General features: G+C 42.9%; 1 protein-coding gene across 1 annotated transcript in view; it reads right to left on the bottom strand.

The window, feature by feature from the left end:
- DSCAM (DS cell adhesion molecule) overlaps positions 1-16232 on the bottom strand; it is a 646922-nt gene that overhangs the window by 35538 nt on the left and 595152 nt on the right. The window contains exons 28-29 of the mRNA XM_075542914.1: positions 10377-10407; positions 1214-1329 (exon numbers count right to left, since the gene is read on the bottom strand). Of these exons, the coding sequence (XP_075399029.1) occupies positions 1214-1329; positions 10377-10407 (147 nt within the window). The remainder of the gene's footprint in view (positions 1-1213; positions 1330-10376; positions 10408-16232) is intronic.

Below are 16232 nucleotides of genomic sequence, written 5' to 3'. Positions count from 1 at the left end.
CTGCCAACCCTGTTACCCATGCTTTCCTGTCAGAAGGTGTCCGAGGAAGGGCCAGCAATTGGGTAGCTTTATTCAGGCTACAGGAAGGGGTTGCCCTGAGCCTGAATGTGAGGAAACACCTTCCAAAGTAAACATTGAGCTAACTTTGGAAGGAAGCAGCCCCAGGAACCAGGATCAGCGCCTGTTTCCATGGGTACCGGAAAGCTCAGAAGTATTGCTAAGGCAAGGGGTGCTGAGAAGTAGCTGGCTGAGTTGGAAGCAGGTGGCACTGCTGGTGGGGAATGGCCTGATGGGGAAGCAGGTGGGCTGGAAAGTATTCCTACTGGAAAGTATTCCTACTGGAAAGTATTCCTACTGGAAAGTATTCCTACTGGAAAGTATTCCTACTGGAAAGTATTCCTACAGGTAGGAATTCTGGTTCTGCTCTTAGGTCTAAGCGACCTCGACAAATCACAGGGCCTCGCCACACCTCCGTCATCAGGGGCGTATACACGTTTCCTGTGTCAGTGGGGAGGGTTAAATTAAATAATGCACATAAAAAGCTTGGAAAAGTACATTCCAGGGACTCTCGATGCGCGTCAGCTCTTCTTCGGCCTCTCCCTGCAGCAGGGGCATAGAGTCTCCAGTTCTGGATTGGACTGAATGAGACTGGATAGAGTCAAGACACCTTGAGCTTCAGTTGACTAAGCCCCAAACCTCCAGGTATCTGCTCTGCTCCTGTGAAATAAGGGGTTGGGTGTTTCCCAAGGATAATGGCTCAAGGGTATTGATGAGAGGGCTGGAGATCAGGCCTCTGAGAAACGACTTTTTGTCCCCCCAACTGCTAAGTAGAATTTCAATGCTTTCTCTAATGGAGGCCGGTCTCCCTGGAGCTGATGAATATAAAGTGTATCTCCAGGATGGGGCATTAAGAAATCTGCAGGCTTTACAGTTTTCTTTGGCTACATGGATTTTTTTCCCTTTCAAGCGGCATCAATAGCCTTCCAAGAAAGACTTCATGTGGAGACCAGAGCTGGGAAAACCTTGCCCCAGTGTATGTGACTCAGTTCTACCTCCTTTACTGTTCCTCATTCTCCTCAATACCTATTCTCAACTTTAGAACTCCTTGGCTCTTGCAGCAGGTCAGGCCGTCCCTCCTACCCTACAGTGCTTAGGCCAGGAGGGCATTGCTCCAGCAGCCACACCGTCTCCAGCAGCAAACCTGGCACCTTACCGATGGTCTCCATCGTGTCTCGCTCCTCAATCAAAAGCTGAGCCCTGGGTATATCTATATGCATTCTTAGCGTCTGCTGTTGCTTGCTCAAGGTATCCGAAGTCCGTGTATTCTTACTGGGAACAAACGAGAAGAAGGATATGTTAACAAATCCAGCTCGATGTCATTTTATGGCAGTGCTTGCTTAGAAACCAACTTGGTTGCTTCTCTAATTATACGACACACATGCAAGGACTGCAGCTCTGACTTGAGGAGAGGGAAGAAGACAAGTGCATCATGTGCGAATGTTTTCCCTTCATACAAATATTCACATTGGTTAATATGGAAGTCCATGGAAGCAGTCCAGAAGATTGCAAACTATCGCTTGCAATAGATGTTGGTTCGACACCTATCAGCAGAGCTTTTCTCAAAGGAAATGCTAAATGAGAACAAGAAATGAGCAATGTTGAAACCCAGAGCATTTGTCAGATGTGAGGTCTTTTCAGATCAAGGAGAAAGGTTGGTCAGCAGCTGCTGCTTGGTCAGCAGATCTGCTTGGGTGGGGGTTCGTTGGGTGGGGTTCGTTGGGTTGGCTTCATTGCGTGGGGGTTCATTGGGTGGGGTTTGTTGGGTTGGCTTCATTGGGTGGGGGTTCATTGGGTGGGGGTTCGTTGGGTGGGGTTTGTTGGGTTGGCTTCATTGCATGGGGGTTCATTGGGTGGGGGTTCGTTGGGTGGGGTTTGTTGGGTTGGCTTCATTGGGTGGGGTTCATTGGGTGGGGGTTCGTTGGGTGAGGGTCCCACTAATGGATTTGTATTTATAGCTGGCGCTGTTTTGTCTTTGTTCCAAATGTAAATCATAAACCTTGTTAGCTTCCCTGAACATTAGTTCCATTCTCTTAACTGATAGTACATTTCAGAATAGAAGAAAAGCAATTACTATAATAATTTTATCCCAGAAATTTGTGTACCAGAAAATTACTCTTCAAATGAGCTGTCTTCTCAAAAATAAATGGAAATAGGTGGTAAAGCTGCATGATATGCTCATATTCCATTACAGCCTGCGGTCAAAAACAAAAACGCAAATCCCAACGCTCTCCAAGTTGCACAAAAATACAAAATGTCAATAAAGGTCCTAATTAGCAATCCACATTAGAACGTGGCTGCTCGGTCATTATAGAAATGTAAGCATTTAGGAGTAGATTTCAAAATAATGTTTATGGAAACATCATACAAGGAGGCCCGGTCATTTAGGTAATTCAATCAACGAGTCAATCTATGGCATTCATAAATCATGCCCAATAATTGTCAAACTCTCCTTTTGGGGGTAGAATTCTAGAGCCTTAGTGCATGCAATGCTGATTCACTTCGGTGCTAGTTACTTTTCATAGGAAGCAGGAAAGGGGACACCCACACAGCAGCTCAGAGCCTTCCTCCACTTCAGCCAAGACTCTTAGTGAATCCCAAGGCTTTGCCTCCTTGGTTCCTTTCTCACGAACATAATATGAATCTACTGGCGATCCAGGTGGCTAGTGGAATGTCAATAATCCAAGGTCAGGTTCGTCCAAGAACTCCTTCCGATGTGTGCATGCTAACGCGGACGCTAATATTCTGAATATCTTATACTGCTTCTCTCTATTTGAATATAAACAAAATAGCCTCCGGAAAAGACAACTTACCGAAGATGTTAGCATTTCTATTTAGGGCTTGATCTTGAACCAGATTTCTTACCCCACAGATGAGGAACTGGGCTAGCTAGCTAGATCGTGCTAATTTTACAGAGCGCACATTCAAAGGTTTTGGCCTGAATTATTCACGTGGTCTCTATACCGTCTTAAACCACTTGCTTGCCTACCTTCTCGGCTTTATTTGTGGTTTAAACACATTAGTGGAACAAACAAAGTTTCACATACTTGTATAAACTAGTGTTTTGCTTACAGGGGGCTGCAGTTCAATCGGCTCTAACAAGCTGTATGTCCACAAAATATATGGGGACTCCTCTTCCGTGACGATCCGAGAGAGCTGTTTAGAAACTTCACCAGGGACCTGAGCTTTGTCCTTGCACCAAAAATAGCAGTGTGAGCTAGTTCCTTCTGCTCGTCATGAATAGTTATGAGGCAGTCAGGGGCTGCTCTATTAAACAGCAGCTATGAGCACAAAGTGCAGCCTGTGCTTAAATAACAATGAGGGGTGTGCGAGCAGATCTACACAGGAAGCAAGCGAAATAGCGGCTTGAACCACTGCAATTGGCACAGCGGCTTGGAACCTGATGAAACCTTACAAACAGGGACAATGAAAGCTGGAGGTCAACTCCACTGCCTTCTCTTCTGAGGTCAGCTGAGAGACGGCAAGAAAAGGCCCCATAACCTGAGACCGGAGGTCAATTGTTCCCCCACCATCTTTGCACTTGATGCTTCCTTTGCTTTGAGCAAAGGAACGCCCTCCCTCTTCCCAACACCCGCCTGGTTGACCTCTATTCTTTCTTCTGAACTTCACCCTGATGGCATCTTTTCAATGGGTCCATTGGATTCTCATGGGCTGTGGGAACTCACCACTCTGCTTTATTTTGTCTCCTGGACTGTCTAGCATATATATCTAATGCTCCATCTTCCTGATTATCAGTCTCTTCCACTGGAATGTAAGCTCCCAAAAGACAGTTTCATCTGTCCTGTTATTTCTCAATCACTGAAAACACCATATCCCACAAAGTGGTACTGAATAAATAAAATATTGTTCAAAGAAGGTTAAGCAGATCTTGTCCTTCTGTGAGCAGTTGTGTTAGCTGAATGACACAGACGCAAAGGCTTTACTTTGGGGCAATGATATTCTTTCAATTCTGAAATGTTTCTCAGACATCAACTAAATGGTGTCATTGTAATAATATTTACTGATATTTAATGAAGTATTGTTTTATGGAAATTATATCTCCAAAATTTCAACAATTGATTATTAGGACAGCAGCAAATCTTTACAAAGAATTATTAGAGGAAATCTCCTTTGCAACCTGGAAAAATACTCTCAATGGTTTCACTGTGGAAGCACAGGTGCGTGTCTTATGTGCTACAGGCTGATAATAAATAGAGGGTGAGCTAATATTAAAATATTCCATCATCAATTTGCCATCTGGATTTTCATTCAAATGACAGTGATGAGATTGGAGCATGATAAGGGACAGTACCTCCCAGCTCAGCCAATAAATTACTTAGTGACCCGAACCATTTATAGTCTTAATGTTTTCTTAAAGGTTGTGGGGGAGAACAAATGACGATGTGCTACACAGCGGTACTCACTCCTTAATAGGATGCAACGCATTCTGCAGTACCTAACTTTTACTGTAGGCCGTTAGGAGTACACCTTGCTGGAGTAACTGTGATCTCTTGTTTTAATGTGTGTGTAAAACTCTGTTATCAGGCGCTGTCAGGTCAGCGTGGCCCTATGTCCCACAGAACGGAAACTCCCTCGTCTTGTATCAGCCTCACCATCAGGCCTAAGTAGGAAATCTCTTGTTGCAGCTACTGTGTGGGGCCCTCTCCCTGGGAGGCTTTCCCTTTATTGCTGATCCTCTCCTTTCCCCAGCAGGGTGTCCTCCGGGAACTGGTTTCTCCTGACAGTACGACCAAAGTACAGGACACCATGTCTTGACATCTTCCCTCCCAAGGAGCATTCTAACTGTTCCTCCCCTGTAGCTGTGTTCATTCTTTTATCATTCCAAATTGAATTTTGGTAAAATCAATACTCTTCACCAACACCATAATTACAGGCATTAATTCTTCTATTGATCTTTCTTATGGACTGTCCAGCATTCACAAGAACTGAAAATGCCTTGGCTTGAGCTAGACCCACTCTAGTCCTCAAGATGAGACTTTTTCTTTTTAACACTTAAAAGAAGTTTTTTGCGGCAGCTTTGCCCAATCCAGTACCTACAGCCTTGACTTCTGTATTGCTGCTTCCATGGGTGTTAATTGCGGATACAAATAAAATGAGATCCTCGGCAGTTTCAGTGTTTTCTCTCTTTTATCACGATGCTGCTTATGGGTCCTGTGGTGAAGATTTTGCTTTCTTTACAGGCTATTGTTTTTGACCATAGCATTTCAAATCCTGTTCCTTTTCAGCAAGCGAGGCTAGGTCCTCTCGATATCATATGCTGTTAATGAGTCTTCCTCCAATCCTGATTCTGTATTCTCCTTCATCTCGGCCAGCTTTTTGAGCTGTTTGCTCAGCACAAAGATTGGATCAATATGTTAAAAAGATACAACCCTGATGAACACCTTTCCTGACTTTAAAGTGTGCAACATCCCCTTGTTCCGTTAGAAAGACAGCCTCTTGGCCTTTGTACGGGTGTCACAGGAGCACAAATGAAGGGTTCTGGAATGCCCAGTCACCACCAGGCTCTCCACCGTTTGTTTGATGCACACAGTCAAATGCTTTGCACAGTCAAAACAACACAGGTAGGCATCTTGCAGGTAGTCTCTGCTTCTAGGCAGGATTCATTGGCCGTCGCAATGATATTCCGTGTTCCATGCCCTATTCTAAATCCAGCTTGAATTCCTGGAAGTTCTTTGTCTATGTATAGCTGGGGCCATTTTTAAATTATCTGCAGCAAAAATGTATTTTCATGAATTTCTGGATAATTTCCACATTCTGTCAGATCATACTTCTTTGGAATAGACATGTTTGGCTCTCTTCCAATTGCCTGGTCACATAGATGCCTTCCAATTTTCTTGGCATCGAGAAGGGTGCGTTGCATCTGTTTGTAGAAATATCTTCAATGGCATTTTGTGCATTCCTGGAGTCTATTTTGTCACTAAAGCCTGCAGGGCAGCATGCATGTCTTCCTTCAGTACTGTCAGTTCTTCATCATCTGTTACCTCCTCAAACTATTAACTTCATTGGAGGCTAAGTTCATTTGAATCTCCTTTTGCGTAGAACCAGCTCTATTACTAATAATTACCCTTGACTATTAAACGTGTTGGTTAGTGCTTCTGAGCCAGTCAGTCTCACGTCTTAGGAGGCTGTTGTTTTTCAAATTGTTTTCTGGCTTAAGCACATAAAGGAGGAAGCTCGGTTAAGAACCGGCGAAGAGGTTGGCTGCTAATGGAAGGGTTCGTGGTTCAAACCTACCCAGAGGTTTGTTGGGAGGAAAACCTGTTGATCTCTGACTGTTAACACCGATAATAGAAAGCTCTCTGCGCAGTTCGACTCTGTCTTACGGGATCTTTGCTCAGTCATATTCACAGCACCCCACAACAATGGCAACCATAAAACGAAAATCCATGCGATCTGGATGGGCAGGGTGGAGTTTCTCCTATTTGACATACTTTACTCAGGGAGAAATGAAGGCCTGTCTGTAGGCATGGCATTTAGGCAAGAGAAATGGCATGTGGGCTCTAGGCTCCTAGGTCCTGGCTCAGCATGGAGTTGCACGTCTCTGTTTAGCCCTGAGGTAGCTCACACAGAGACTCAAGCCCGAGAGGACAACTACCCCTTTGGGTTCACAGGATGTAAATTTCCGTGGGAGCAGAAAGCCTCATGCTTCTCCTGAGGAGTGGCTGGTGGGTTGGAAGCGCTGACTTGTCAGGTAGCGGTTGGAAGAACTTTGATCCTCCTAAGCCACCCCAGTTCCTTCTAGGACACTGAATCCCTGAAATACTCACATGCCTCTTTTTGGCACATGGCAGAAAATGAAATGTTACCTCTGCCTAGACTCCAGAATGACAGTGCTAGAAACACCCTTAAATTGGTGACTGATTTGATCTCCTTTCAGCCAGGAAAGCGAGACACAGAGATCTAAAATCCCTTGTGCAAGATTGCAAAATTAACTGTTGGCAGCATGTGGTTGAGAAAATGAACCTCGGGTCTTCATTCTCCTCCCTGTACTCCCGGAGAAGGCAGCAGCAAGCATCAAGGACAGGAATCAGTATCCTGCTCTGTACCAATGGGTACCATGTGCCTAGATGTCTTGACCAACATCTGGAGAGCAGTGGCCTTTAACCACATAGGCGACACATCCTCTTGGTACTCAGCCTGTTAACTTGACAAACTGGGATTGATTCAGTCCTACAAGACGGAAAACATTTCTTTTACTTCTAAATTAATTATCTAAAATACCACCTTGGAATGTCTCTTCATTTTCAATCACTTGCACTCTTTTAAGAGAGAACCCCCCCCCACCCCGCACACCTTAATTCTCTTAAGTGGTAGTAATTACTGGTTTTAACACTCCTAATTTCATGTTGGCAACTGACAACTGAGAACACCAGTGTTAATTCTTGCTCGTATCAATAGGTGGTCTTTCAGCCACAGTAATTGCTCTGTTAACAGAGAGGATGCTTTCTAATGTCTTGCTCTGTGGCTCATGAGAAGGGGGAGGGCTGGATTCTAGGACCTCAGAGAAGCTAATACCAAATGCCAACTGAAAGAACACCGAATGTGTTGGAACAAAGCAGATTATGGATGCAGGGGATTTGGGAGGACAAGATTTATGGTTTTAGTGGTGGTATAGTGGTTACACATAGTGCTGCTTACTACAAGGTCAGAAGTTCAAAACCACCCCATCCACTCTGCAGGCAAAAAATGGCGCTTTCTACTCCTTAGAAGCCTAAAGAGGAAGTTCTGCCCTGTCCTATGGGGTCACTATGAGTCATCTTTGACTCCATGGCAGTGCGTTTGTTTTCTTTTTGTTTGTTTTGGCTCAGGAGGAGAAGTATGTTTAAGCATGATGGGAGGGAACGCGTGAAGCCGAGGGAGGAACCAGAAGAATTACAGGCATGGGCTCAGAAGCTTTTTCTGCAGGAGCCGGAGTGGGGATAGACATTAGTGAAGTGCTCTGGGAATGGGAGGGGGAGAGGGATGGGAAAGGTAGGAGGATCTGTGAGGTAAGCAAAAGACATGCGCATTCTAAATGGAATACTAGCTCGAGGAAACTATCGCCCTCTAGATTATGACCCGGCATTTTCTAGAAAAGTGAAAAAGTCAACATTGTATGGTGTCATTTCCTAAGCCATATTTTTAAAAATCTACAGTAGAACTGCTACTTTACTATGTAGGTCAGTTATGAATACAATAACTCAGGCTTATTTGTTTCTCTGGACGCTTTGTCTGAAGATTTACTCAACCCCAATGCACACGAAGTCACATGCCTGCCTTATACGGGGCCATAAAAACACCAAAGTACTTACTGAGCCGACAAGCACAGACATTAAAAGGTGAAAGTATGAAAGGCATTTCATGTACAGTCTCATAATCTTCGTAGGCAATTTTGAGATAAATAACCATTATGAGAGTGATTTTTTTTTCTGTAGAAAATTTGTATATGCTTGCCTCATCTCTGAGCTCCAGACTCTTACTTACAGTGGTCGATTGGACACCTTTACTGGATGCCTAAAAAGTATCCCACATTCCACACGGTCTGAACAGGTCCCTTCGTTACCATTAGTGACCTCCCTCCCTCTGAAAACAGTACAGTCTAGACTGCTTCTCTGCCTCCTGAATCTCAAAAAGTAGCACCCAATTGCATCTAATTATACAGAACATTGAAGAGTTATTCTTGATCTCTCCACCTCCTTGACCTAGGATTTAAATTGCTGTAAAATACTTTATGGTCATCTAAACATGTATTTGGGAAGTAATTATCGGTATGTCAATGATATTCTTCTCTATGACTTTGATCAAAGATGTCAGAGACATGGGACTGGGTGGCGTTGTAAATAATAATAAAAAGTACTAATTCCATATACAGACATGGTTAAGAAGTAAAAGCCAACTTTGGGTGGAGGAGGGACGGTCAAATCTCGTAGGCCCCACCCTTCTTCTTTCTCACACTGCCCTCACTTAGTGCCAAGTCTGGTTTCTTTGTCCACTTTTCAATTAGTATATGCAAATAGCTTCAAAACATTCATGGAAATGGAATTAGAATATCATGGAATCCTTCTCTTTTTGAAAGTACTTCACATGAATAAAAGGTTTAAAATGCAAATATCTAGTGATGTCATCTATGAGTTCATCCATACCTATGCAACTAACATCAGAAGGTTTCACTCGCTCAGCAAGAGAAGAGCTGACAAAACTGAGTATGTGGAGGAAGACAGGGAGTTCTTGAAGGAGAGGGACTGGGTGGGAGGTAGAGGTTGGGCTGAATGAAGAAATGTGCTCTTCTCACGCCTTCACTGGCACAAGCCTTGCGGGCACTTGATACTTTGAACAGGGACTTCTTGGTTTCTGTACTTGTGAACATTTGCTTTCTAACTCAACACCATTTTTTCACTCATGTGGCTCAGCATTACAAACTGAGCAATTGCAGTGCTGGGTCCTTCCAACTTGATGTTGAAAAATGTAGAATATGGTCTCCAGGACCTAAATGGACCAGATAATTGCGGTGGAGGCCAGCAAGGACTCAAGGCAAGTGGAGGGCAACGAGCCCTGGCAACTGAGGAAAGGGGACTCCCTCTAGGGCAGTCATCGTGTCTTCATCTTAGACCATCCCTTTAACAACACGGTACCTACCATTTTAAAAAATGCTTTTAACCTGGCAGGTTCTTTTAGGAAGAAGGCTCAGTTTCAAAGTTGATATATTTGTTGCTATCTTTTCTTGAGTTGGCTCTAACTCATGGTGACTCGGTGCACAAATCGATCCTGCCATTGCGATTCACAGGGTTTTCCATGGTTGATTTTTTCAGAAGTAGATCACAAGGCCTACCTCTACCTTAAGTCTGGAAGCTCTTGCAAACCCTGTTCAGCATCATAACAACAAGCAAGCTGCCATAACGTTCATGGTGGGGTGGGGTGGGGAGCATTACACTTGAGGTGTACAGGCCAGGAATAGAACCTGGGTCTCCCACGTGAGAGAAGAGATATCTCTCTAACTCTGCTAAATCTCAAAAGTGAGACTTATTTGAAAGCAAACCCAAAGCTACTTATCTACAAAGTGCCCCTTGGATCCCAGATTAATGGAAGCATTTTACTGGTTGAGTGCACACAATAAACAAACAACATATCATGTGTAAAAAAGATCTTATTAAAATTACATATGCAATAAAGTACTGCACAGGTATTTGGAATAAAGAATAAACATTACACGTCAAAAGAAAATGTGTCATATCAGAATATAATCATTAAAATAAGAGTCATCAACGCAAGCTTGACATTGTTTTTAGAAATGATCGTGGAATAGGAGGTCTTGTTCTTACCTCATAAGCATTTCAGCCAAACTCTTTGCATCTGAGGAAAGAAAGGTTGTATTAGTGCATGCCAAGCAACTCATTATCATTTACTTTGGTGACTTTTGACAAATATTCTAGAATGTCAGGTGACATTAGCCATTTTAAAATGCAATAGTATACCCAGATCAATACTAGTGATCTAATCTTTTATACATCGCTTATTTTTTCAAGGGGGCTGTTTTTATCTTGTTATTGGTATTACAAGTACATATCATAATGATCCCAGGCCATACATTTCTCAGAAATGTATTAAATGTTTCACTACAACTTATTGATTTTCACAGGAGTCTTTCTGTTACAGTGGGTTAAATGTTTGGCTGTGAATCACAAAGTGGGAAGTTCAAACCCCCGAGTTGCTCCATGGGAGAAAGATGATGCTGTCTGCTTCCATGAGGATTTATGGTCTCAGTAACACTTAGGCGCAGTTCTTCTCTGTCCTGTAGGGTTGCTATATGGGATGAGCCAGCATCAACCCTGTGGCAGGGTGGTTCATCGGTTTGTTTCATTGTTGATTGTCAAAGGAGCCTAGTTGGGGCAATGGGTTAGCCCTTGGCTGCTAACTGAAATATCAGTGAGTGAAATGCAGGGCATCGTACAGGAGAAAGCTATTCTGTGGGAGAAGAAGGTGGCAGTCTGCTTCTGTAAACCCTCTGGAGCAGTTCTTCTATGTCCTAGAGAAGTGGTTCTCGACCTTCCTGAGGCTGCAACCCTTTCATGCAGTTCCTCATGTGGTGGCGACCCCTTCCCCCAACCATGATTATTTTTGTTGCTACTCCAAACTGTAATTGGGTAACCCCTGTGAAAAGGTCATTCGACACCTAAAGGGGTCGTGACCCACAGGTTGAGAACCACCGTCCTGTAGGGTCACTAGAGTTGGAATTGACTATACGACAACAGGTTTCGTTTGCTTCTTTGTTCTCTATTGCTTCATATGTACATGAAAGTGAAAGTGCATCCAGAAGACCATAAAAGAACTGGTATTTGAATTATTTGTGGTGATAGATAATACTGAGTTCACCATGGACTAATAGAAGAATCAATTCATCTTGGTTGTAAGAAGTACCATCAGAAAGTTCTTTAGAAGCACGGATGGAAATACCTCTTCTTGTGTAGACTCGAAATATTATCAAAAAGGACCAGTCCCCCAGAGGCGGCAATCATGCTTGGTAAGGTACAGAACAGCAAAAGAAAGGAAGAAACTCAATAAGATGGATGAACACATCGACAATGGGCTCAACTCTCACACAGACTTTGAGGATTGGCAGATCCAGGCAGTGTTTTGTTCTGCTCTACAAGCCAGAGCTGACAGGATGGCACCTCACACTGTAAAAACATGTATTTGTCATGTGTAGAAATCCCGATTTTATATTCAGCTATCTGAAAATTAACATTTTGAAAGCAATTCATTTATGGAGTACAAATTCCACTGTCCCATTCTTCTATTTGTCATTGTTGTTGTTATCAAAATGCCATAAGTTAAAATGCGTGTGACATGGCAACTCAATTTTAAAAAGTGTTTCTTTTTTTGAAGCTATGAGTTCCCAAAGTGCGTCAGGCAATAAATGACGTATCTTGACACATAGCTATTTATTTCAAATTCACAAATAAAAGATGTTTTCCTTCCTCAGAGGCCATTGTTAATCTAGTCCTAGTTAGTCCTCCTGACAAAAGAAATACTACCTAAAAATTATACCAAAGAGAAAGTGATTTCTTTTTTTATGACATTATATTCTAAAGAAAGTGAGAATTTTCTTTAGAATTACTCTTCTTTACCCATTCTGTTCTGGCTAAATGAATGTCTTCTTTCTGAGAATACAAAAACCTTTGATTCCTTCTCCTTTCATTTCCCTCTGACAGTCTTCATGCTAACTGCACTGTTCCAGAAACAGAACATTCTGGAAACCGACTCAGCTGAGGGTGTGATGAGCTCTGTAGGGAACAAACCCATATGCAGGGGCATTCCATCTCAGGATCTGAGCACTGGCAAATGGAGCGTTTTCTGGTGGTAGAGCAGTGTGCTATTTTTGAGGTATGGGAAGAGCCCACAGTGGTAACTGAAGATTTCCAAATGGACCATCCCAGTCTCCCTCGGGAACCTCAAAGCAGGGTCCCAACTGTGCGCACAGATGGAGTCAGTCTGGGAAATGAAACCGGTCCTTTCAACCCACCCACATGGTGGAGCAAAGAAAGCAAAGCAGCGTTTAATTTCTAACTCCTTTCTATTTATCTTCAAAGACAAAGTAAATATTATGATGAGTTTCTTCTCTTCCTGAATGATTTAACACTTAAAAAGTAAATATATATGTTAAATGCCAGAAGTTTAGGATTAATTAGCTCCACGAACAGCCGAGCAGTGGCTAGCACAAAGCTCTAATAAATAGTAAAAACTGCCAAGGAGCAAACCTTCTACTTGAGTTCATCTTCTGAGGGTGAGTCACACTCTAACATCCTCAGGATCCACCTGGCGCGTTTGCTTCGCCCAACATCACTACTGAATTTCTTTCCTTAAAGTTAACGATCACAGTTGAGTTGGTACTGTTCTCTAGCATAACATTTTTCGGTATAATGCGCTATCAGCGTAATGTCCAACAAACAAGGACAGAATCCCCTCCAGAGTTGACATTGTCCACCTGCAATTTTGTGGTTTTTTACCACTAGTGGGCATTTTCCCTGAATGCTGCTGTTGGACAGGTCTAGGTACGACAACCACTTTGGTCAGCTGTGAGCTCTGCGATCACTGGACTGCCGGTCTTTTCGTTTCCCGTCTTACAGATGGGTCTCAAAGGAAATGCTATGAGAATGCTTCTTAGAAGGAAAGCTGGAGAGATTTCTTGCTTACTCTGGGCATGTCTCCAGGAAAGGCTAATCTCTTTTCTAAGAGCTCAGGTGGTTGTATGAGTTAGAAGTCGGGCTGCTAACCACAAGGTCACCAGTTCGCATCCACCAACTGCTTTGCAGGAGAAAGCTGAGGCTAGCTGCTCCCAGAATGATTTATATTCTTGGAAACCCTATATGGGGTCACTCTGAGTCGGAATCCACTGGGTGGCAGTGGGCTCATGCTTGGTCAGGTAAAACAACAACGACATCACCATGTGGTATGTCCACATCGCCAGTGATTTCAGTCATTTTCTCATTGCTCAGAAAGCATGTGTCCTCTAACCTAAATCCATTTTCTTTCAGCTCATACTTTGTACAATCGATTGGCTCTGAAAAGGGTGGACAACATCTTCGATCACCTGTAGTTTCCCCTTGCTTGTTCAAAGATCACCAACAGCGACCTTGGGGTTTCCACTGTAGAAATTTTGTTCAGAAGCCTCATGTGTGCATCCTTTAGGATCTAGAGACTAGAACCCCTTGGGACCTGCCATAATCTTGGCGATGGGGATTTTTTTTTTACCCTTGGATTCCATAGCATTTATATCAGCACTATTACACTGCTTATTATTTGTAACTTGTATGATAATGTTTTATAAATACAGGTAGTCGCCTGTACTTATGGGGGTTTTGACCACCATTTCATGGCCTTCACCTACATAGCCAGAAGCTGGTACACAAAAACAAAACTCAATGAAAAGACCCACTGCCGCCTACATGTAGGGCTGCTAATGCAAGGTTGGAAGTTTGAAACCACCAGTATCTCTGTAGGAAAACTACGGGCTTTCTACTCATAGCAAATCCCTGTCTTTCTCTCACACGGGGCGGGGTGGCAGAGGATTTTTTTTCAAAGGGCAGCTTGAGAAGACAAAGCCAGATATCATAATGAATGAGGAAAGACCTAGAATGTGGAAGCCAAAATAGAAAAACACACTCAGGATATTTTAAACTGAAAGAACTCAAGAGAAAAAATTGAAGCCTCAAGTTATAATCTTGAACTATTCTATGGGGAAAATATTGAATAATGAAGTGAGTATCAAGATAAGATGGAAAGAATGTAGAGAGTCAATGTACCAAAAAGAACTAGCAAATATTCCACCACTTTATGAGGTAGCATATGGCCAAGAACCAAAGGTGATGTAAGAGGAAGTTCAAGCTGCACTGAATGCATTAGTCAAAAGCAGCTCCAAGAATAGATGGACCACCAATGGAAATGTTTTGACAAGCGGATGAAGCACTGGAAGCGCTCACTCATCTGTGACAGGAAATTTGAAAGACAGCTACCTGGCCAACAGACTGGAAGATGTCCATATATTTGTACTCATTCCCCCTAAAAAGGTGACCCAACAGAATGCTCAAATTATAACACGCTGTCATTGATATCCCATGTGCCCATTATAAAGAAAAGCGACCCAATGCAAAACTCATACTAGAGATCAATGTAATTGATATCACGTTCAAATACAATATTGCTGAAGATCAGTTGCAGCAGTACATTGACAGGGAACTGTCAGAGGTTCAGGCCAGATTTAGAAGGGGACATGGAGCATTGCTGATGTCAGATGGATCTCGGCTCAAAGCAGAGAACACAAGAGCGTTATTTATTTGTGCTTTATTGGCTAGCCACTGGCCTTTGTGGATGATGATATACGGGATAACCTTGAGAAGAAGAGTTGCAGAATACGTCATCATGTTCATGAGGAACTAGTTCAAAGATCAAGAGGCAGTTGTGCAAACACAGCAAAGTGACAGTGCATGGTTTAAAATCAGGAAAAGTGTGCATCATAGCTGTAATGTCTCACCACACTTGTTCCAACTGTAGGTTGAGCCAATCATCAGAGAAACTAAAGGCTTAGAGGGAGGCTTATTAAATAGCTACAATATACATGTGACACAACCTTGTTTGCCGAAAGTGATAGGACTAGAAGCAGTTGCTGATGAAGAAAAAGGATTGGAGCTTTCAGTGTGGATTACAACTCAATGAAAAGTAGACCAAAATGCTCAAAAGTGGAAGAATTTTGCCTTTCTTGGATACACAATCAATGATCATGGAAAGATGAAGGGGATGTCAACAAACCCAGGATCAAGGAAACAACAAGTAACCTAAAATTGATGACAAGGAGGACATAGGATGCCCGGTGGGGCTTGATCAGGGCAATGTAACCTAGAGGAATTACTGAAACCAGAATGAGGGCTGAAGATGATAGTGGGACAAGAGGGAAGTAAAAGGAAATAGAGAAAAGAACTAGGAGACACAGGACATTTATAGAGGTCTAAACACAGGCAGGTACATATGTAAATATACTTATATATAATAGAGACATATATCTATGTACATATATTTATATGTTAACTATTAAGGTAGCAAATGGACATTGGGCCTCAACTCAAGCACCCCCTCAACACAAGGACACTGTGTTCTAATAACCCAGCATTCTGTGATGCTCACCTTCCCTGACATAATCACTGAAGACAAAATGGGTACATACATAAGCAAATGTGATGAAGTAAGTTTATGGTGCTGGGATACTAAAAGATACAGCATCTGGGGTCTTAAAGGCTTGAAGATAAACAAGCGGCCACCTAACTGAGAAGCAACAATGCCCACATGAAAGAAGCACACCAGCCTGTGTGATCATGAGGTGTCGATGGGATCAGGGGATCAGGCATCAAAGACTCAGAATAAAAAAATCATATGAATGTGAATGAGGGGGAGGGTGGAGCGACGACCCAAAGCCCATCTGTAGACAAATGGACATCCCCTTACAGAAGAGTCACAAGAAAGAAATGAGCCAGTTGGGGTGCAGTGTAGCCCTGAAACATAGAGGAAACATACATTTTTCCTCTAGTTCTTTAATGTTCTCCTCTGACTATCATGACCCCAATTCCACTTTACAAATCTGGCTAGACCAGAGCATGTACAGTAGTACCAGATAAGAGCTGTAAACA

This window comes from Tenrec ecaudatus, chromosome 2 (assembly GCF_050624435.1).
Source record: "Tenrec ecaudatus isolate mTenEca1 chromosome 2, mTenEca1.hap1, whole genome shotgun sequence".
Classification (NCBI taxonomy): Eukaryota; Metazoa; Chordata; class Mammalia; order Afrosoricida; family Tenrecidae; genus Tenrec; species Tenrec ecaudatus.
The sequence above is the reverse complement of the archived record's forward strand: the minus strand, read 5'-3'. Positions and strand labels throughout refer to the sequence as shown.